Genomic DNA, 23,001 nt, shown 5'->3' on the forward strand with positions numbered 1-23,001 from the left:
CGTGGGGAAGAGCCAATCAGCGAACAGCGCGCGCCGGAGTCCCGTGACCCACAGCCGAAAAACCGTTAAAACCGAGCCGCCATCGGCCGAGTCGCCCAGAACGTTCCGCTCGCGGCGGTGTGCGGGTGAGATACGGTGTTGGGGAGAACGCCGGAACCGTTGGAAGCTTTTCCGCGGGGGGCAGGCAGTTTGGAGGGTCCGGAGCTTCTGCCGGGGCTGCGGGACCCTAGCTGGGGATACCGAACGGCCTCTTGGGCCCTGGAACGCCGCGGGTGGACGGAAAAGGATGCAGGGGGCGGGGCTGGTGGGAGCCGAGTGGCCGGCAGGTTCCCTGCGGGCTCTGAGCAACTCTTCTCTTCCGAGCTCCTTTATTCTCTCCGGGGGAGGAGGCGAATTAACGCCCCTTAGGGGTTTCCGGGAGAGAAAACCAACAGGAGCCCGAGGCCAGGCGGCCCCCCCCCCCCCGCCCCCAAGTTCCCCGCTGTGGTAGCCAGCGGCCTTTCCCCCCCCAGCAGGCCGGAGGACTGGAGGCCCGCCCCTCTTTCTCGTGCTGGGGAGTGAGCCGGGGCTTCTAGAATGCCATCTGCCCCAAACGACCTTCCTTCCTTGGAAGGTGCAGATCCCGAGCCCTACCATGAGGCCAGTTCAGGCACAAAGTTAGCTATCCAAACTGGTTGTGGTTATGGCTGTGATTCTTGCTATGCCAGAGGTGCAGGTAGGAAGATGGGGGTTGAGGCTAGCTGGGCAAACGAGGCCAGATAGTATCTGAAAAAATAGCTAAAACAGGTAAGGGCTTCCCCGGGAAGGAGGTGTGTGCGTGCCTCTAGTGCCTGCGAGGTAGAGTTCAAAACCTAGCTTCTCCCAAATTGACATCTTGTTTTCTTTCAGAAAAAGAGAAAAAGCAGTTGAAACTTTGTATTCAAGAGCCTGTGATTGCCTATTTCAAACCAGGAAAAACTGTCTTGTTTACTTAGGCTTTGGTAGTCAATTTTCTTAATTTAAGAAGCTACTGACCTGTCCTCATGTCTTGTCTGCCTGCTCTAGTCAAATAACTTGTATATCATGTTTGCCTTACCCGTTCTTACATCCTGTTTTTTGTTTTTATGCCTTGAAAACATCTCTACATCAGTATAGCTTATACTTCCAGCTTCTGGTCTTTGTGACAAACCTGGTAATAGTAAAGAGACAGTGCTAAGGGTCGTGGTGTAGGGATCTAATAAACATTTACTAAGCTTTATTACGTACTGGCCTTATTCTTCCAAGTAAGTTTCTCTAACCTTTACTATTCTGAATTCTCAAGATACTTGTCTATGTTGTATAACTTACCACAAAGCACCTCTACCTGGCTGAAATAATTTCACGGTTCAGTTTCTGTCTCTTCCCAAGAATTTTAGCTTCACAAGGGCAGACACTTTTTCAACTACACATTGTTAGTTAGGCTGTGATTAATGGTTCTTAATCATATGAGGAACCATTTTTAATAAGTGAATATAGCTTAGATTACATAAAAACTTTAATGTTTAATGTTAATGTTATTAACACTAATGAATATTAATATTTTCCTGGTGAAAAGTGTGTATGTAAGTTGGTATGGCATAATATTCCTAAACACAGTGATGTTCTTCGAGTGATTATGTATTCTAATCCTAACTTGAGAATTTCTAAAGTTGACCTGTATTATTTTTTCTTAGGAAGATAGATTTAAAGATATAAAACGTGAGAAAAGGATAAAGGTAAACTCTTAAATGTGTTTAGGTGTATGTGGTTTGTTTTATTGGGGGGCGGTCCTGGGGCCTGACCTCTGGGCCTGGGTGCTGACCCTCAGCTCTTGAGCTCAAGGCTAGCGCTCTACCACTTGAGCCACAACACCACTTCCAGCTTTTTCTGTTTATGTGGTCCTAAGGAATCGAACCCAGGGCCTCATGCATGCAAGGCAAGCACTCTACCACTGAGCCACCTTCCCAGCCCTGGTGTATGTGTTTTGAAATAAACAAATTTACTTCAGAAAGGTTTGGATACTGGAAGTCTGAGATGAGCACATCATCATTTTCTGATTCTTCCTACAGTAATTTTGCAGGTGGCAGACAATTGACTTGTGTGCTCCAGTGTGGAAAGAATAAATGTTAATGTTCTTATTTGTATATGAATGCTGCGTCATAGGCTTACAGTTTTATAATTTTTCATACTGATAAAATAATTTTACTCATCAAATTGCTACCGTACGGAAAAAGATCAGTTCACAAATATTTATATAATTTATTATAGAATAAAGTATTTTATAATTGTAAATTACAAGTTCTTGGCTTTATTATAGTTAAGTAAAGAACATATTTTATGTAAAGATTTTCAGATATGACATCAGTTACTTATGGTCTAGCTACATTCAGATTATTAATGATGTTCATCGCTAACAGTGATATAATTATTTGCTAGATACAGATCAGACTTCATATATACTCGCTCATTCAATTATCATAACCCTATGGGATATTTATTTTTATTTCACAGATAAGAAATTGACTCAGAAGTAAATATTTTTGTTTATTTGTATGCTAATGCTTGTCTAAGGTACCATAGTTGTTTAGTATCAAAGTTGGGATTTAAACCTAGACAGTTTGGTGTAGAGTTCATATCTGTAAAGTTTTTTTTTCAGGTAATGTCATAAATTGGCATACTTGTATATAGTTATAAGCATGTCTGTAGGATTATTCCTAGAAGAAGAGTTTCTGTGTCAGAAAAACAGGGCAAGGGCTGGCACACTGGCCAAAATGGGGAGGGGGGGTGGTCAGAGAAAGACCAAGCTAGACAGGGTAGCTCCAGACTCTAATTATAGCTACTTAGGATGCAAAGATGGAGGATTGAAATTTGAGGCAAACTCGGGGATAAAAAATTTAAATCATTCCATCATAACAAGTGGCTGGGTGAGGTGATACATGCTTGTTACTCTAGCTATAGGGGAAGCACAATGGCTGCTGGGTGCCTTGGTGAGTGCCTGTCATCCCCATCCCCATGGGGAAGCACAAGTAGAAAGACTGGAGCCCAAGACAGCCTGATAAAAAGTTAGACCTTACCTTAAAAGTTATTAACACAAAAAGGAACTAGAAGCATGGCTTAAGTGGTAGAATATGGTTAAGACTTGAGTTCAATCTCCAATATTGTTGCTTATTCTGTGAGTAGTTGGGTCTCCTTCCATATGCTTGACTATATTGTTTCTTATCAAATTTTATATTGTTGTAGTATGAATAAATACTAAAACTTGTTAATTTGCATTTTTGTAAAATATAGGTGCTTAGGTATTTTTTGTGTATTTAAAAGTTAATTTTTCTTTGAATTCTCCTTTTATGGACATTACCCACTTTTTTTTTTTTTTTTTTTTTGGGTCTGGTCGTGGGGCCTGAACTCTGGGTCTGGGTGCTGTCCCTCAGCTCTTCAGCTCAAGGCTAGCACTCCACCACTTGAGCCACAGCGCCACTTCCAGCTTTTTTCTTTTTGCTTATGTGGTGCTGAGGAATTGAACCCAGGGCCTCATGCATGCAAGGCAAGTGCTCTACCACTGAGCCACCTTCCCAGCCCGAACCCACTTTTTTTGGGTTGTTTTTGTTGTTTACTGTAAAATAAAATTCAGACACAAAAAATTGCATGTATTATAAATTCCTGGTTGAAGGATTATTATAGCCTTTCCCCCTAAAGTAATTGATGGTCCCTTTGATGGGAATCACTTCCTTAGGTTTTTTGTTTTTTGTTTTTATCTTAAATGGTGGTTGGTTGGTCTTACAGGCATTCATTATACATTAAGGAAATTGGTCTTGGTTGCTGTATTTATTTCTATGAGTTTTTTTTTTTTTTTAGCTTTCACATATAGGTGATAATGTGTTATTTGTTTTTACATATTGCTGCAAATAACAGCATTTCATTCTTAAGTTGAAACATTTCGTTTATTCATCTGTGTTATAAGCATTATCCATATCTAGACTACTGTATTTAGAGCTGCAGTAAACATGAGAGAGTACAGTTATCTCCTCAATATACCAATGTTCTGTCCTTTGGATATATACTTCATATTGGAGTTGTAAGATCAGACATTAGTTCTTTTCTGTTGTCTGGATAAATGTACATAATGTCTATACTCACTAAAATACTATATTAATATTTTCCTTTAGAATGAAGGATTTTTGTCTATGTTGATCTTTGCTGTATTTTACCTAGATGAGTATCTGACAGGTAATGTGTTCAATAAATAATTCTTTTTTTTTTGTGACCACCTTTTTTTATTCTTGAATGATCTTTCTCCTTAGTTTTAAAAAAAATTTTTTTTAACAATGTAGAATTTGGAGCTTGGAGGTGACACTAAAAGTTATAAGTAGTGAAATGCTTAGGAATCTCCACGACCTTTACTATTGTTAATTTGTATTTATAATTCATTTCTTTGCATAGTGACTACAATCCTGCTATTAATTCACATGATACTCAGCAAACAAATACCTTGTATACTGTATCAAAAACAGCCTCATCAATATGTATCATATCAATAAATCTTAAATGAATACTTTTTATTTTAGTTTTTCCTTTAAGGCTAAGAAAAATCACCAAGGATATGTCTGTGGTTGAGCAAGATCTAGATCCAGATAGTACTACAGGTACAGAATTTGTTATAGATTCTGAAGAAGAACTTATTAAAGAATGTGAAGAACTCTGGAAAGATATGGAAAATGTAAGTATCAAAAGATAAAATTGATTTGTCAGGTATTACAATATTTACATGAATTTCAATAGCAATTATGATTAGGAAGGAAATAATTTTGCTGGTTCTCCAAAGCTGTTATCATGTGTGATAATTATATAGGTTTTAGACCTATAAAAACTTACTCAAAAAGCATATACAAAATCAGCTATTGAAAAAGGAAAAATTGTGGTAGTTTCTGCTCTTGAGATTATTACCTTGTATAGGTAAGATAATTATATTGTATATAATACAATATTAGAAGTGTTAGTCTGGGCGTCAGTGGCTCATGCCTTTAACTCTCGCTACTCAAAGAGGTTAAGGTCTGAGGATTATGGCTCAAAGCTGGCCTGGGCAGGAAAGTTTGTGAAACTCTTATCTCCAGTTAAATCACAGAACAAGCCAGAAGCTGGTCTGTGGCTCTAGTGGTAGAGTGATAGCCTTGAGCAAAAGGAGCTCAGGGACAATGACCAGGCCCAGAATTCAAGCCTCAGGACTTTGGGCAAGTCAAAAAAAAGTGTTGGAGTAGAAATGCAATTTGAAGAATTTAAAACTCTTAAGTAGAGTTTTAATGGAAATGTAATTAGGAGAAAGCCTTGTTAAACTGAAAAAGGAGGAGGAACACAAAGGATTTTGTTGAATGTATACTATGAGAAGCCACTGAAAGATTACAAACACAGAATTGGCATGACAATCAAAAAATTATTCTGAAAGCTTTGAAGAAAATAATGCAGAAGAGTGAGGTCACAGGTAGAAGTTTAGGAAGCTTGAGTAGTAGTCCTGTTAAGTAATTTAGGTGCCCAGTGCAGTGGCTATAAGCTTAAGTTTATAATCCTATGTACTTAGGAAGCATAGAACTGGGAATTGTGATCCCAGGCCAACCCAAGCAAAACAAATTCTCCATCTCAATTAGGCTGGATGCAGTGTCACACAATTGGTCATCTCCAATAACAAGGAAGCACAAGTACAAGGATCACAACTCAGGTGATATTGGCATAAAGTGTGACTCTACCTAAAAAAATGAGTGCAGAAAGGGTCTGGAGACATAGTTCATGTAGTAGAGTGCCTGCCTAGCAAATGTGAGTACCACTCTCCCCTTCAAAAAATAACAGAAATAATGAAGGCGTAAATCACTGTCAAGCTGCACAGGAGACTGAGGTCTGAGAATAAAGGTTCTAAGTCAACTCAGGCAGGAATGCCCTAAGACTCTTATCTCCAATTAGCTATTAAAAGCTGGAAATAGAGGCATGGCAGAGCATCAGTCATGAGTGGAAAAGGCCAAGCATGAGGTCAGAAGCCCTGAAATCAGTCTAGTAACTGCGCTTCCCCCGCCCCCCCCCAAAAAAAGAAAAAAGATAGGAAAGTGATAGAACCAGAAGTACATAGAAGTTAGTGAATGAGAATGTAGAGGAATTAAATTGCCAAGGATATTATTTTAGGCCATAGATTGGACCAATGTGTGGTTGGGAATTAGTTTCTAAAATAGAAAATACAGAAGTGTGGAAGCAACATATCCTTATGAGTAGAAACATGAATTTATAAGTTTGAAATGTAGATGTAATTCTGTTATAATGAGATAGAACCAGTTTTTGTGTACACTATTTCTGTAAAACTTTGTTAAAATAGCAGTGTATAATACAGACCACAGGTAGTTTTTACATCCTCTTCAGTGAAGATTTAGAGCAGAGCATTATTAAGCAGTCTTTTTTAAAGAAAAATTTCAGCTGAAATCTTGGTACTCTGTATCATTATTGTATTAACTAGATAATTTGTCTAATCCTTTTTTGGTATTTTTTTCAATATAGAAATTTGGATTTAAAAGTATCATTTTAAAGAAAAGCAGGATACCTTAGCTCACTCTCCTATAAGCGTAGCTACTTGGGAGGTATAGAAATCATGGTTCCAGACCAGCCAGGCAAAATCATTCATGAGGTTCCTCTCAACAAGTGAAAGCTAGGCTAGCAAATACCTTTCATCTCTATTATATCAAGAGTAATTAGCAGGATTAATAGAAGAATTGTGGTCTTGGGCAACCCAGGTAAGGCTGTGCCCTAAAAATAACCAAAACCAAAAAGACTTGGGGGGGGGTGATTCAAGCAGTAAAGCACCTGCTTAGCAAGTGCAACATCCAGAGTTCAATCCCTAGAACTACAACTACCAATAAAAAAAAAGTTTTTACAAATATTACAACTAGAAACAAGATTAAGATTACTCATTTTTTACCTCTAAGATATTAAGGGTTTTGGTTGTTTTTAATGGCACAGAAACAAAATCTCTTCAAAGCTTTTTTTCCTTATGATTTTAGTTTCTCACATACTTCATTATTTTTCTACAATACTTTCCCTCTTATTTCCTCCCTATTTTTTCTGTTATGTAGCTTATGAATCAAATTAGCTCTTTTTCTTTTATTACAGTATTGCTCCTTTTTTCTTTTTGTTTGTATTCACTTCGGCAGACTCTTTTTTGTTGTTGTTGGTATTGGTGGTCATGGGGCTTGAACTCTGGGCCTGGGTGCTGTTCTTCAGCTCAAGGCCAGTGCTCTACTGCTTGAGTCACAGTGGCACTTCCGGTTTTCTAGTGGTTTATTGGAGATAAGAGTCTCCAGCCTGGGCTTTCCAGCCTGTGCTGGCTTTGAACTGTGATCCTCAGATCTCAGCCTCCTGAGTAAATAGGATTTCAGACATGAGCCATTGGACCTGGCTCGACAGACTCTTAAATCAGGTATTTGTATGTTGTGGAGGAATATTAAATTGAAGTGGAATAGTGTAGGTTACAGTGTTTAACTATTTTTTTTCTTTTTAAATTAAGTGTCAGAATAAATGGTCGCTTATTGGAACTGAGACACTCACTAATTCAAATGCACAGGTATGAACCTTTTTTTCTCTTGCTGAAAAATAGGTATGTGTAATTCATTCTTTTTGGAAAAGGATATCTACATATGTTCCAAATATAATAGTTAATACTTGTGCTATCAGTTTAAAAAAATCCTACTCTTTAATAAAAGAGTTGGAAGATCTAAAGTATTTTGGACTGGGCCTGGGCACTGTCCCTAAGCTCCTTTTGCTCAAACTAGCACTTGTACCACTTGAGCTATAGCACTACTTCTAAAGTATTTTGGAACAAGTTATAATTTTAAAAAAAGGCAAATTTAAAATTACCTTTACTAGTCAGATATATATTTAACAATTGAGTGATTTTTTTTTTTGTGGTTTCTTACTAGGATAAGCTGTAAAAAATTAGAGCATTAAAAATAAATTAGAGCAGGTATAATCTTTTTTTTTTTTAATTGTGAAAATACCGTTCAGAGGGGTTACAATTACATGGGCAAGATAACGAGTACATTTCTTATCAAGCATTGTTGCCTCCTCCTTTGTTTCCCCTTCCCATCCCTTCCTATACCCTCCCCCTCCCCTTACTCAACCCTCCCCCCCCCCCACCAAAGTTGTAAAGTTCATTTTCGACATAATAATTTGTATATCTCATTGTTGCAATGGGTCCACCTGTATCCCTATTTAACCCATTTGTTTTTCCCTTCCCCTCCACAAATTATACCAACATCAAATACAGTGAAAGCAGGGGTTATACTGTGGGGGAGGGACATACAAAGCAACAAAGAAATAATTTTTTTTTTTTTGGGTCCGGTCATGGGGCCTGAACTCTGGGCCTGGGCGCTGTCCCTCAGCTCTTCAGCTCAAGGCTAGCACTCTACCACTTGAGCCACAGCGCCACTTCCGGCTTTTTTTTTTCTTTTTGCTTATGTGGTGCTGAGGAGTCGAACCCAGGGCCTCTGGCATGCAAGGCAAGCACTCTACCACTGAGCCACCTTCCCAGCCCCAAGAAATAATCTTATAAATATGTTAGAAACAATTGCATGAAAGAAAAAAAAAACATTTGAATACTTATCTTGGGGTTCATTTCCCTAACATCAACTTATGTGACCTTTTCTGGTTGACTCAGACATACACCAGTTATTACAAATAAGGGAAACCATGGAACCTATGTTTCTTTGGGCCTGGCTTACTTCACTTAAGTTTTTCCAAGTCTTTCCATTTCCTAACAAATGGGGCAATGACATTCTTTCTGATGGAGACATAGAATTCCATTGTGTATATATACCACATTTTCTTGATCCATTCATCTACTGAGGGGCATCTGGATTGGTTCCATATCTTAGCTATGGTAAATAATGCTGCAATAAATATAGTTGTGCTGGTAGCTTTAGTGTGGTCTTGTTGTGATCATTTGGTTAAATGCCCAAAAGTGGGATTGCTGGGTCAGGGGAGCTCTATGTGGAGTCTTTTGAGGAACCTCCATATGAGCAGGTGTAATCTTAATTTGTGTTAGATCTAATAAGATATTTTTACAATCTGTGTAGAACTTTAATTGATTTTTATTCTAGGTAAGATATCCATTATAGTAAGAGAACTATGAGATTGGCTTATGGATAGATAAGTGAATACAATTAAGAGTTAAAAAGAGTTTAAAATACTTGGGAGGATGATTATGGTCAAAGTTCCAATGAGGCAAATATGCAAGACTGTATAATTAAGAAAAGGAGAGCTGATGACCTAGATAGTAGCCGGCTCTGAGTTCATGCCCTGGTACTACAAAAAAAGAATAAAAAAAAATGTAAAACATGAGAAGTCTGTTAGTTCAGATCTTTGAGAAATAATAAAAATAATTAGATAGCAGTAGTTACACAACTATATCCATGTGGAAGAAAATATAATTGCACCTCTACTTTTCATTATATACAGTATAAATTCCTGATGAATTACCAAATGTCATTTAGAAGAACATATTTCTACAAAAAATACCTAATTTTCATTCTTTTTTTTTGTAGCTATCATTACTGATGATGCAAGTGAAATGCTTGACTGCTGAATTCAAGCAATGGCAGAATGAAACACCTGAAAGTAAGATTTTTTTTTAAGTTTGTATTTTGGCAGACATATTAATGGCAAATGAATTTAGTGATCTCAAGAGTTTGCATGATCCATTTGGTCTGCTTGAGCTATGATCCAGATGTACTAGGAATATACTTCATTAAAAATAATTGCACATTGTTTTGTGATTATTCTATAAAAGCATATGAGTCTGACTTCAATAATAATAATTTTGATCCCTCTGTCACTTTTTGTTTTAAAGAAAAAAGAAAATGCCTCTTCATTTTTTTTTTTTTTTGTCAGTCATGGGGCTTGAACTCTGGGCCTGAGCACTGTCCCTCAGCTCTTCAGCTCAAGTGGTAGAGTGCTTGCCTTGAGCCACTTCTTCCATTTCATTCTTAATCGTCTTTGTAGGCTTATCATTCACTACTTCAGTTTTTGACATTCCCTAAAGAGCAGTCCTAGGAAATCTCATTTTCCCAGTTTCAACTAAATGTTTGTTTTAATTGCTATTTTTCTGTGAATTCCAATATCATTTCATATCTTCATTAATACCTATTAGTCTTTCATTAGCATTTCTATTTGTTTTTGCTTTTGTAGTTGTGGAGATTGATCCTAACATCTGTGAATGGATATAACACTATCATGTGAACCACTCTACTAACCTTGTTTGCTTTTATTGTCAACATTGGGACTTGAACTCAGGGGCCAGATTCTGTGTCTTAGCTTTCTCACTTAAGGCTGGCATTTTACTATTTAAGCCACAGCTGGTGGTTAATTGGAGTTAAGAGTCACAGGCTTTCCTGCTCAGGCGGGCTCTGAATCTCAAATCTTAGATCTCAGTTTCCTGGGTAATTAGGATTATAGGTGTGAGCCAGAGATGCCTATACTCTTAAATTTATAGTTAGGACTATCGGTGTGAGCCATATGTGCCCAGACTCTTAGTTTATATTTTTTTTTATTCTTTATTTTTATCTTTTTTCCCAGTTCAGATGCAGTGTTCCAACGACACCCTTTTCCCTATGGGGATCTAACGACCTGAAGGTTCCATCATCTCCCTGTAGTGTTATAGGCTGGTGTTCATTTCTTAATACATAGTCTTTTAAGGGACAGTTTTACAGATATTAACAGTAACCATACCTGGCATTGCTTACAAGCAGTTTTATTCAGGCCTATGACACATATTTAAAAAAAAATTCTATTTTTTCTTTTTTTCTTTTTGGATGCCAGTTCTGGGACTTGAAACCTGTATTCTGTCCTTGAGCATTTTTTTTTTGTTTTTGTTTTTTGGTTTTTTGGGGAGGGGGATGGTGGATGAGTGGTCGGTCATAGGGATTGAACTCTGGGCCTGAGTGCTGTCCCTAAGAACTTCAGCTTAAGGGGAACACTTTACCACTTGAGCCACAGCACCACTTCCAGTTGTCTGGTGATTAATTGGAGATAATAGTCTCACGGACACTCCTTCCCTGGCTGGCTTTGAACCAAGATCCACAGATCTCAGCCTCTTGAGTAGCTAGGATTACAGTAGGCGTGAGCCACCAGTGCCTGGCTGATAACTTTTTTTTTTTTTTGCCAGTCCTGGGCTTGAACTTAGGGCTGATGCACTGTCTCTGAGATTTTTTTGCTCAAGACTAGTGCTACTACTTGAGCCACATGCCACGTCTCGCCTTTTCTATTTATGTGGTACTGAGAAATCGAACCCAGGGCTTCATGTATGCTAGACAAACAATCTACCAGTAAGCCACATTCCCAGCTCTGTCCCTGAACTTTTGTGTTAAAGGATAGCACTCTACCACTTGAGCTACTGCTCCTCTTTGGCTTTTTGTCGGTTAGTTGGAGGTAAGACTGTCTTGGGTTTATATATATCCTGGCCAGCTTTGAGTTGTGATCCTCAAATCTCAGTCTCCTGAGTAGCTACGATTACAGGCATGAGCCATTAGTGCCCAGTTCTCCTTAAAAGTTTTCAGTAGTCTATCATTTGAAGTTATTTTAAATAGACATTGATTAGGAAAGGTAAGCTTTCTTCTTGTGAGGACTGAACAATTTTTTCATTATAAATTAAATGCTAGATAAATTAAATGGTAGGTTTTTTTTCTCTGGTAAAAATTGTAGAAAATTATATATAATTTTTTGTTATGTGTTTAAGTTATTGCCCTATCTATTTTTGGAATATATTTAGGTAATAGACTCTATCTGTAGAATGTACCTATTAGAGATATATGTAGTAGCATGTTCTACAATTCAAAGTACATAATTCTGCAAAATTCCACTTTTTGAAATATGTTCCATGGAAGTAAAAATGCCTGTACATAAAGACATAAAAGGATACTTAATATATTCTTATATATATGTATGACTAATATATATATATAACTAATATATATATAACTAATGTATATATATATATATATATATAACATATATATATATAACTAAAAGCTAAGTACCAAGTTAGTGCTCAGTTTTAGGTGAATCACTCAACACATTTTCAATATGGAATATTAAACAGTTATTAAAATGAGATGTTACCAGATGTGTAAGAAGTATTTCTATGTAAATGCTACTTGAGTGAAAATAAGAAAAGGATAGTAAATATAAGATTCTAGTCTTGTAAAGCCAATAATGATATAAAGCTTTTATGTTTATATTTGTTTATATGTATATATGTATGGATATGTATACAGTATGTATGGATATGTATACAGAGTTTCAATCATATGACTATAGAGAAAAATTTGAGGAGCACAAGATCATTGATTGCTTTTGAGAACTTAGAAAAACTGATACTGAAAACAAAATTCGTAACTATGATTAAGTTTACCCCAAGTTACATTTACTTTGTTAGGTATGCAAAGATGTTACAAATAATTCCTTAAAACTATATATACATACACACACACACACACACACACACACACACACACACACACACACACACACACACACACACACACACACACACACACACACACACACACACACACACACACCATAAAATGTCTGTATTTAAATGAAGTGTGAGTAAGCTTAGAAAACCACAAAATCAAATGATAGCGAATTAACTATATCTATAATTTTGTGTTTTGTTTTTGTAGTAATTCCTCTGACTGATGATGTTCTAACTACATTAGGGAAGGAAGAGGTAAATAATGCAAAAATTTGTAGTAACTTCAAATTACTTATAACTAGAACTGTTTTAGAATCAGTTTATAATGTGTTAGGATGAAACTACCCTTACATGTGAAGATTTAAAGTATAAATATTAAAATAATTTTAAATATGAAATTGAATATTTTAGAGACTTAAATTTGAGGTCAATTTTCATATCAGAACTATTGTTGATGTTTCTAGTTAATATGTAAACATTAATAGCTTTTCTATTTTTTTAGCTGATTAAACATTATTCCTAAAAACAAAAGGACTAAACACAGCTAAATGACTGAACACATCTTCTGCTGTGGAGTAAATATTTGTGTTGCTCTGCCTCCTCCTAGAACAATAATTTCTGTGTTGAAATATCCCTAATATAAGCATTTTAGGAGTTTAGACTTCTCAGTGATTCTGTCCTCCTTCTAAATGGGACAAATACCTTCCAAGTGTCTATGAACATCAAAAGGTTTTTCTTAACATCATATGAGGATACAGCGGGAAGACACTGTGTATAAGGAAGTAATTTTGCCAGTTAGGAAATATGCTGGCACCTGAATCTTAAATTTTCCAGCATAATGAACTTTGAGAAATTTCTACTTTTTCTAAGCTGCCTAATCTATGGTTCTTTGTGATAGTAGTCCAGGACTACTGGCACAAAGTTGGTACTGACCTGTAGAAGTGATCCCATGATAAGTATAGAAAAAAATGTGGCAGTGGAATTTAGTAATTGGTAGAGAGACTCACAGAACTTGAGACACATTTTATTTATTATAAAAAGATACTATGGGCTGGGTGCTGGTGGCTCATGCCTGTAATCTTAGCATCTCAGGAGGCTGAGATCTGAGGATTGCAGTTTGAAGCCATCCTGAGCAGGAAAGTGTGTGAGACTCTTACTTCTGGTTAACCACCAGAAAACCAGAAGTGGTGCTATGATTCAAAGTGATAGATCCCTAACTTTGAGCAAAACAGCTCAGGGATACAGTCCAGGCTTTTAGTTCAATAAGCCCCACAACCTCCAGGTGCCCGTGGCTCATGCCTGTAATCCTAGCTACTCAGGAGGCTGAGATCTAAGGATCATGGTTCAAAGCCAGCCCCGGGCAGGAAGTTTGTGAGATTTATCTCTGATAAACCACTCCGAACACCAGAAGTGGCGCTGTGGCTCAAGAGGTAGAGTGCTAGCCTTGAGCTGAAGAGCTCAGGGACAACACCTAGGCCCAGAGTTCAAGCCCCACGACCAACAACAACAACAAAAGCCCCACAACCAACCAAAAAAAATAAATAAATTACAAAAGGGTATAGATGAATAGCTAAATGGAAGTGATACATAGGAAGGCACATATAAAGCGGCATAGAATTTCAGACTTAACACTTGGCTTCTTTATTTTTATAGATTTATAATGTCACAAAAATGTAGCACTTACTATTAAACCTTTCAAAGGATTTCTGCTGAGCATTTTTACTATTGACTTCTGAATTGAGGTATCCTAAACTAATCTATAAATTCAGAAACAAAACTATTTTTATAGGATTAAAAACTGAGAGATTAACATCAATTATTTTGTTCCAGTTACAAAAATTGAAACATGATCTTGAAATTATACTACCCACTATTCAGTCAAAGAATAAAAAGTTAAAGGAAGACTTTGCAAGGTATATTTGTGTTATAATTATGACTAACCATTAATTCATATGTTTAATTGTTATTTATAGTTTCATTTGGCTATTTGCTTTGTTTTTCTTTGTTTAAAGAGAGCAGCAGTGGTTGGATGAACAGCAACAAATAATGGACACACTTACTACAATCCAAAGTGAACTGGAAAGTCAGATTGAGGCGCATTCTAAATCAAGGTAATTTGTGTTACATGAATTACAGGAAAAGAAGACATGAGCCTTGTCTAACTTTGTGTGTATGTGTATGTACTGGGGTTTGAACTCAGGACCTGGGTGGTGCTGTTCCAAAGCTTTTTTTCCAAGGTTAGTGCTCTGCCGTTTGAGCCCAGTTATACTTAGGCTGTGTGTGTGTGTGTGTGTGTGTGTGTGTGTGTGTGTGTGTGTGTGTGTGTGTGTGTGTGTGTGTGTGTGTGTGTGTGTGTGTGTGTGTGTGTGTGTCTGTGTGTGTGTGTGTGTGTGTGTGTGTCTGTGTCTGTGTGTGTGTGTGTCTGTGTGTGTGTCTTTGTGTGTCTGTGTCTGTTGTGGGCCTTGAACTCTGGGCCTTGGGTGCTGTCCCTGAGCTCTTCAGCTCAAGGTAAGCACTCTACCACTTGAGCCACAGTACTTCCGGTTTTCAGAGTGGTTTATTGGAGATAAGAGTCTCATGAACCTTCCTGCCTGGGCTGGCTTTGAACCATGATCCTCAGACCTCAACCTCTTGAGTAGTTAGGATTACAGGCCTGAGCTACCAGTGCCCAGCTCCACTTGCTTTTTGATGGTTAAGTCTCATAAGTTGACTTCTTGGGCTGAATTTGAGCCATTATCCTCATATCTCCTCTTGGGTAGCTTGGATTACAGGCATGAGCTACTGGGGTCTGGCTTGGACTAATTTTCAAACACTATTACATAATCTTTTATGAATGATTTAACTGAGAAGTACTATTAGTTTTCTTACATTATGTACAGATTATTACTTTCATAAAGCTATTTAGTTGGAGGACATGAAGTTTCAACAAAGATTTTTATTAACTTTACGAACCACTGGGAATATGTATGTGGTGTTTTTCAGCTAAATATTTTTCTTTTAATATTTTTAGACTTGAAATGACTAATGAGATGAAAGCTAAAATACTCACTATAAAAGAATTTAAGGAGAAACTCTTGATTGCCCTGGGTGAATTTCTTGAATACTATTTTCCTCTGCCTGGTGGAAAAACTAAAAGGAAAAAGGTAGGACATTCATGTAGATTATTGTATTTGATTCTGTTTTTGTTAGGCTCAAAGGGAAAGCCTACATGTTTTGAATATAAATATATGGATACAAGGTAGAAATTTGCCATCATCCCATTATATTTACTAAAAAATGAGAATCTGCTTGGCTATTAAATAAGATGGTATTAATTAAATACTTATGTCTTAAATAGCCTTTTTTGTGTATATGGTTTTGATTGATGCTTTTTACTGTTGCCCAAATTTTTCTTTTTTCTTTTTTCCTTTTTTTTTTTAAATTGTGAAAATAGCGTACAGAGGGGTTACAATTACATGGGCAAGATGTTGCCCAAATTTTTCATAATGATTATATGTATATTTAAAAGTAAGTTAAATGTTGGCAAAAATATGTTTGTTTAAGCAGTTAGCTTAATCTAGATTAAATAATAATTATGATAAAATGTCTTTTCCACAAGTGCAAATGTTTTATCCAGTGATGGATTATGAATACTTCAACTCTAGTCTTTAAAGCGATATATGAATAAAAGCTTTCAAAATTGAAATTGAAATTGAAAAAATTTAAAAATTGCTGAAAATGTCACCAGAACGATCTCTTAAGTGTATTAGTCTTTTTTAGCTAAAAATATTTGGTCTCTGATAGGATGTCTATATGATTCTTAGGCAAATGGATTTATACATTAGGCTTTGTTTAGCTTTACCTCGTCATTCTTTGTCTATATGTTTAGAGAATCCAACCATTCTGCTGCAGATTCAGCAACTATGTAGTGACTTCTCACATTTTTGTGACTTATACTTTGTTTTCTACCTAGAAAACCCTTTGTTTTTTTCTGTTCGCATATTTTTAATATAACATTTGAGTTCTTTTTCAGACAGGGTTTTATTACTTAACCTAGACTGGTCTTAAATTCAGGCTCTTCCTGCCTCTTCCTGCCTGTCGAGTGCTGTGATTTCAGATGTGCATTTCACACCAGATTTTAAAAATTACTGTTGAAAATTGAGCTAAGCCTATGCTCTGCCACTGAGTTATTCCTCCAGGGTGTGTTCAGAGACAGTAAATAAATGTGAGAATACTAAGGAAAGGAAAAAAGAAGTTCTAATTTTATTAGTAGGTGTTGTTTCCCCTATCATTGAAATTATATTTGGCATCATATTTGTTAGGGACTTTTGTCATCTATTTTATCCATTTCTTTCTGAAAATATATGACACTCTTCTAGTGACCAGTTGAGTGTCATGATTTCTTGCCTCTCTCTATCCTTTTTTGCATCAGTTAACTCATAAACTTTCTGATTCTACTTTCCCCATTTTTATTTCAATTATATTTTTTTAACCTATGAAACTTCTTTACTCATACAGCCAGAGGTTTTAAGCACCAAAAAGATGCATTGATTACCAGAAATCATCATGGGGTTATTAAGTCATATTTGATATCTTCGCTCTTTATATTTTTATTTTTATTTTGCTGATCCTGGGGCATGAAGAGCTTCTTTTGCTCAAGGCTAGTGCTCTATTACTTGACACAGCTCCACTTCAGCTTTTTTGGTAATTTATTGGAGATAAAAGTCTTTCTTTCCAGACTGGCTTTGAACTGTGGTGCTCAGATCTCAGCCTCCTAAGTAGGATTATGGGTGTGAGTAACTGGCACCTAGCTCTTCACTCTTTTTAGAATGATGTAGAATAACTGTTGGCACGTTTTATAAAATGGTAAGATATTTGCTTAAGTTAAATCAGTGGTAAGCACTTTTCTAGCATCCTCTATGCCTGTTTTTGTTTTCCACCACTATAAATAAACAAAAACCCCAAAAAACAGAAAAGGGTTTGAGGTGCTAAAGAGAATAGTATTATTACTTGAATTCAGGACTTTGACACTAGCCCTGGAAACACAGTAAAACCCTGGCTTAACAATTAAAATGGTAAATGGTTATCTACTTGTACCATCCTGTTCTGTTGTGTCTGTAGGTTAGGCTGATCTGAAATTATTGAGTATATAGTGCTGATGGCTTTGAACTCTTGATGCTCCTACCATAGCTTCCTATGGTTTTCTGAGTACAATACTATGTCCAGTCAAGTTTTTATTTTCTTTGAATTTTTAAAAATGTGTAGAATTTGTTTTTAATCTCAAGATTAGCAAGACATTGCTCTTAAGACAGAATATGCTGTGCAGAAGTCTTAAGGCCAGCCAGGTTGAGATTGTGCATTTTCACAATGTTGTTTGTTAGGGGATTTAAAAATTACATTTTTATGTACTTATATATAATATGTGTAATGTATTATAAGTTTATGGATAGCTTGAGTTATGTTTTATATGTCATAGAAACTTTAAATTTCTTTTTATGAATCCTACTTAAGTACAACAGATAATGTTCAAGATCCCTTTAAAAATCACCTAATTATGAGCTTTGTAAAAGTTACCTTATACTACTATACCTAAGAAATGTTAATTTAAAAAGTCTTGCAATATAATTCAATATTATGCCAATGTCAGATGTTTCATTTTTCTTAAAGACAAACGTTGAACCAACTGCACAGCTGATAACATTGAATGAGATAATTGAGGTAAGTGTTTTGTATAGTTTTAGAATTAGTCCTTTCTGAATAGTTGCACTGAAGCTTAAAAACAAAAATCTTGCTTTAATTCTTTGACATTATTAAATATATTTATAATTAATTCTACTATACAGTTGGTATTAGTGTTTTCGTATATTAGGAAGGATATCCTTATTTTTAAAAGAAATTGTCATTGAAGTCCAGCCCTTACCTATATTCCCAACATGTGATATTAATAGTTGCATATTAAAATCCTGTGTTGTTATAATGACAGACCTTATCAACAACTTTATACTCTAAAATATTTGAGTGAGTGTTCCACAGTTGTAGAAAGTAATCAAATTTTTCTTTAATCATCTTTTATCATTATGCACAGAAAGATTAATTCCAGTTTTTTCTGTTTGAAGTTCATTTTGTGTTATAAATTTTGTCTTATAAATTTTATTCTGTTAAAAATGTATTTGAACTTGTCATTATTAAACTCATATTAAGTACTTAATATGTTTAAAAATATTTAAATGAGACAACTGTGATCTTACTTCCCAGGAAGTTCAGACCTGAAGGAGTGAGGTTTGGAGCTAGCCTAGTCCGAAAATAGTCTGTGAGATTCCATCTTTAACTAACCAGCAAAAAAAGTTGAGCTTAAGGCATGGATCAAGTGATACAACAATTATTGGTATCATAAATCCATGGTAAATTGATCATAGAGGAATTTAGGAAGAACAGGTATTAACTATAATGTACTTTTTAAAAAAAAAAAGTGGTGAGTTTAGAAGACTTTCAAGGGCTGAAACATGTGTCTTTAGTAGAGGTTTTGCCTAGCAAGTGTGAAGTCCTAAGTTTAAAATCCAGTACCTGAAAAAATAACTTTCTTTCATTATATTAGGTGAAAAAAAATTCTTTGCTTTTATCCCAGTAAGTAGTGCCTCAGTGTATCTTTTTTTTAATACTTTTTTTATTGTGAAAATACTGTACGGAGGGGTTACCATTACATGAGCAAGGTAATGAGTACATTCCTTATCAAGCAATGTTGCCTCCTCCTTTGTTTTTCCCCTACCATCCCTTCCCTCCCATCTCCACAACTCAGTGTATCTTTCTTAATGAGTTATATTGCTTTGAAAGGAAATATATAAACATTTATTGGATATATAATTAGAATCTATTAGCATAATACTAGCCTTTTCTGTTTATATACTGAAATTCTGTGTTTACTTTGGAATGTTATTGCTTTTCTTTTCTTCCTTTTTGTCTGTCCTGGGATTTAAACTCTGGGCCTCAGACTTGCTTGGCAGATACTCAACCACTCCAATAGCTGTACCTCAAATATTATTTTTCTTTTGATGCCAGTCCTTGGTCTTGAACTCAGGGCCTAGGCCCTGTGCATGAGCTAGGTTTTTGGGTTTTTTTTTGTTTTGTTTTTTTTTGGTTGGTTGTGGGGCTTGAACTCTGGGCCTGGGTGTTGTCCCTGAGCTCTTCAGCTCAAGGTAAGTGCTGTACCACTTGAGCCACAGCACCACTGCTGGTTTTCTGATGGTTAATTGGAGATAAGAGTCTCATGAACTTTCCTTTCTAGGCTAGCTTTGAACAGTGATCCTCAGATCTCAGCCTCCTGAGCAGCTAGGATTACAGGCATGAGCCACCAGTGCCTGCCCCTCCCCCCTTCTTCCTCCTTTTCCTCCTCTTCCTCTTCTTCCTCTTCTTCCTCCTCCTCTTCCTCTTTCTATGTTTATGTGGTGCTGAGAATCGAATCCAGGGCCTCATGCATGCTAGGCAAGCACTCTACCACTGAGCCACCTTCCCAGGCCACTCAGCCTCCCCCCCCCCCCCCCCCCCCTTCTTCTTAAAGCTAGTGCTCTACCATTTGAACAACAACTCTAGTTCTGGTTTTTTGGTGGTTTGTTGTTGATAAGATCTGATGGACTTTCCTGCCCTGAACTGTGATCCTCAGATATAGGGTCTTGATTCTTCCCCAGCCTCTTTCTGGACTACAGTTCATACAAGAGGCTCCTGAAGTGGCTGGAATAACTGGCATATTACACTCATGTAAGTTCCCTGCATTGAGATGGAGTCTTGCATACTTTTCTGCTCAGACAAGCATGGAAAAGCAATCTAGCCAACCTCAGCCACCCAGGTAGTATACTATGAGTTGAGAAAAAGGGTTCTGTGAATTTTTACGCCAGGGCTGGCCTCTAATCATAATACTCTAATTCTCTGCCTCTCAAGTAGCTAGGATTATAGGTATGAGCCACTTATGCCCAGAAGGATGTCATAACCATATTCAATGAAAATTGTTACTTCACATGACAAATACTGAAAAATATTAACTCATGTACATGTGGATAATTTTTCATTAGCATATGGCTATTGAATACAATTTTTAAAAAAATTATGGAGCTTAATCTGGGGCACTGGTGGCTCAAGCCTGTATTCCTAGCTAGAGGCTGAGATCTAAGGATCATGTTTCAAATACAGCTCAAGCAAGGAAATCCATGGAACTCTTTATTGCCAATTAATCACCAGAAAGCCAAAAATGGTGCTGTGGGTCAGAGGTAGAGCACTAGCCTTGGGCACAAAAGCTCAGGGATGATAGCACCCAGGCCCTGAGTTCAACCCCTAAGACTAGCGTACCCACACAAAATAAATAAAAAAGATAATGAGGAGAGGAACTGCAGGACAAGATAAGGATACGCTTGACTACTTTGAAGATTTATCTATAGATTAGGGGTTTTGAGGACTGGAACGGGGATTTTATTTTTCTCTTTGTGTCTTTGTTTCTTTTTACAGCCTTTCTAATTTTACTTCAGGATTTCATTTTTCTGAAATATTAAGACACACTTGCCAACTTTGAACTTCTTCAAGTTATTTTGTCAATTTTTTTTTTGTTTATTTGAGAGAGAGAGAGAGAGAGAGAGAGAGAGAGAGAGAGAGAGAGTGTGTGTGTGTGTGTGTGTGTGTGTGTGTGTGTGTGTGTGTGTGTGTGTGTGTTTGGCATGAGGGCTTAAACTCAGGGCCTCAAGCTTTCACTTGGCTTTTTCAGTTAAGGCTGGTAATCTCACATTAGGACCACACCTTCCACTTCCATCTTTTTGATGGTTAATTAGAGATAGTTTCTCTGCCTGGCTTTGAACTGCTAGCCTCAGATCTTGGCCTCCTGAGTAGCTAAAATTTCAGGCATGAGCCACCAGTGCCCAATTTTAATTTTTAACTCTGTGTGTGAGTTTGTGTATGTTTTGCTGGGAATCAACCCTCCCCACTATGTGCTTCATAGGCATGTCATTTCCAACTATGTTATGAATTTTATATTTAATATTATTTTTATCCTAAAAATTGTTAATCCTAAAAGAAATAGAAGAATTGTAAATGCTTTATAGCCAGGGCTTAGGAAATGTTTTCAAAAGTTAAGATGCAGACATTTGTTTAAAAACTTTTCATATCCAATCATATTTGTAGTCTTAAAAAAATCAAACCACTGTAATATTTAAAATTTAACAATTATTCAAAGTAAGAAGTCAATATTCTTTGGTGGAAAACTTCATTCCCAATTGAAGTATATTTTGAATATTTTTTTTCCTAGATCCTTATAAATAGAATGTTTGATGTTCCACATGATCCCTATGTCCAAATTAATGCTTCCTTTTGGCCACCTTATATTGAGCTGCTGCTGCGCAATGGAATTGCCTTGAGACATCCTGAAGATCCAAACCGAATAAGATTAGAAGCCTTTCATCAGTAAAAGGATGGTCTCTTTTCATACTGTAAGGAATCTTGTTATCCAAGGATAAAGGAAACATTACTGTTTGAATAAGTCAATAATAGCTCATAGTTAGTAGTTCATATTCCTCTTGCTGTTTTATAAACAAGTTCTTACTGTGTAGCCCAGGCTAGTGTCCATCTCCATATCCTTCAGCATCCATTTCTCCAGTGCTGGTTGTGGTGTGTGCTACCACCGAGCAAGGTGGTTGATCTACTTTAAAACTTAAATAACGCAAACTGCCAACTATTCATTTATAAAGTGATATTTTTTTTTTTACTCATTCAGTACTTTTATGTTTTCAACTGCAAGTGAAAAATATTGTAGATTGTTTATCAAGTGTGTCCTTAATGTTCTTTGAAAAATTGTAAATTTGTGAAGTTGCTAATATTTTTCCAGAATTGTTGTATTGGAGACTATTGGCTCATTCCTACAGGCTGGATCTGAGGATTCCAGATTGAAGCCAGCTTGGGTAGACAAATTATTGAAATCTTTATTTCCAATTAATTAGCAAAAAGTCAGAACTAAAGGCATGGCTCAAGTAGTGGGGCACCAACTTAATTGAAAAAGCTTAAGGCCCTGAGTCAAGCTCCAGAATATTATTTATTGCCCCCCCCCCAAAAAAAAAATGAAAGGTCATTTAATTTGGAGATTTTTTTCTTATGGTGCTAGGGAGCAAACCTAGGACCATGTTAAAGGTAGGCAAGCCCTCAACCATGTCAGGAGATAGTCTTAAAATTGAAATATCCATCCAATTAGAAAGATAATTTAAAAATATTGAGCAAATGTTTCATATATATTGTTTCTTTTCTATGTTTGTTAAAAATTAGAATATGGAAAACTAGTGGATAAGCAATCTTATATTCTGTATTAAGTACCACTGACAGTATATGTTGATACCCCTCTTGTTTCTGCTAATTATTACCAAGAAAATTGTGATCAAAACATTTTGCAAGTTTCTATAAATAAATTTGTTTCTAAAAATCTTTGAGTGTTGATGCTCTCTCATATTTTTATAGAGAAGACCATTTTACAGGTAGGTAAAGTAAGTATTGCATTCATTTAGTAT

At 36.4% G+C, this 23,001-nt stretch overlaps 1 protein-coding gene across 2 annotated transcripts; it reads left to right on the forward strand.

Annotated features, from left to right (window-relative positions):
• The first annotated feature begins 22 nt into the window (after positions 1-22).
• Positions 23-22,918, forward strand: Cenpk (centromere protein K). 2 transcript variants are annotated; one of them, XM_042690829.1, is made up of 10 exons: positions 23-125; positions 4,560-4,711; positions 7,529-7,585; positions 9,564-9,636; positions 12,702-12,748; positions 14,324-14,406; positions 14,506-14,604; positions 15,504-15,636; positions 18,140-18,190; positions 21,756-22,918. In XM_042690829.1, the coding sequence occupies exons 2-10, from the start codon at positions 4,595-4,597 to the stop codon at positions 21,912-21,914; spliced, it is 819 nt and encodes a 272-aa protein (XP_042546763.1). In that variant the 5' UTR covers positions 23-125; positions 4,560-4,594; the 3' UTR covers positions 21,915-22,918. The 2 variants fall into 2 exon arrangements, with proteins under 2 accessions (XP_042546763.1, XP_042546762.1); XM_042690828.1 differs by lacking the exon at positions 23-125 and adding an exon at positions 3,900-4,221.
• The last annotated feature ends 83 nt before the right edge of the window (positions 22,919-23,001 follow it).

Source organism: Dipodomys spectabilis, unplaced genomic scaffold, assembly GCF_019054845.1.
Source record: "Dipodomys spectabilis isolate Male_0828 unplaced genomic scaffold, ASM1905484v1 ptg000140l, whole genome shotgun sequence".
Taxonomy (NCBI): domain Eukaryota; kingdom Metazoa; phylum Chordata; class Mammalia; order Rodentia; family Heteromyidae; genus Dipodomys; species Dipodomys spectabilis.

What these genes read in the sequence shown, in the direction of transcription:
- Cenpk (XM_042690828.1), top strand. Translation starts at nt 4,179, where the DNA reads ATGTTGATCTTTGCTGTATTTTACCTAGATGAGTATCTGACAG. An exon ending in TCTGGAAAGATATGGAAAAT is followed by an intron (nt 4,712 to 7,528) that starts GTAAGTATCAAA and finishes TTTTAAATTAAG; the next exon opens with TGTCAGAATAAATGGTCGCT. An exon ending in TTAAAGGAAGACTTTGCAAG is followed by an intron (nt 14,407 to 14,505) that starts GTATATTTGTGT and finishes CTTTGTTTAAAG; the next exon opens with AGAGCAGCAGTGGTTGGATG.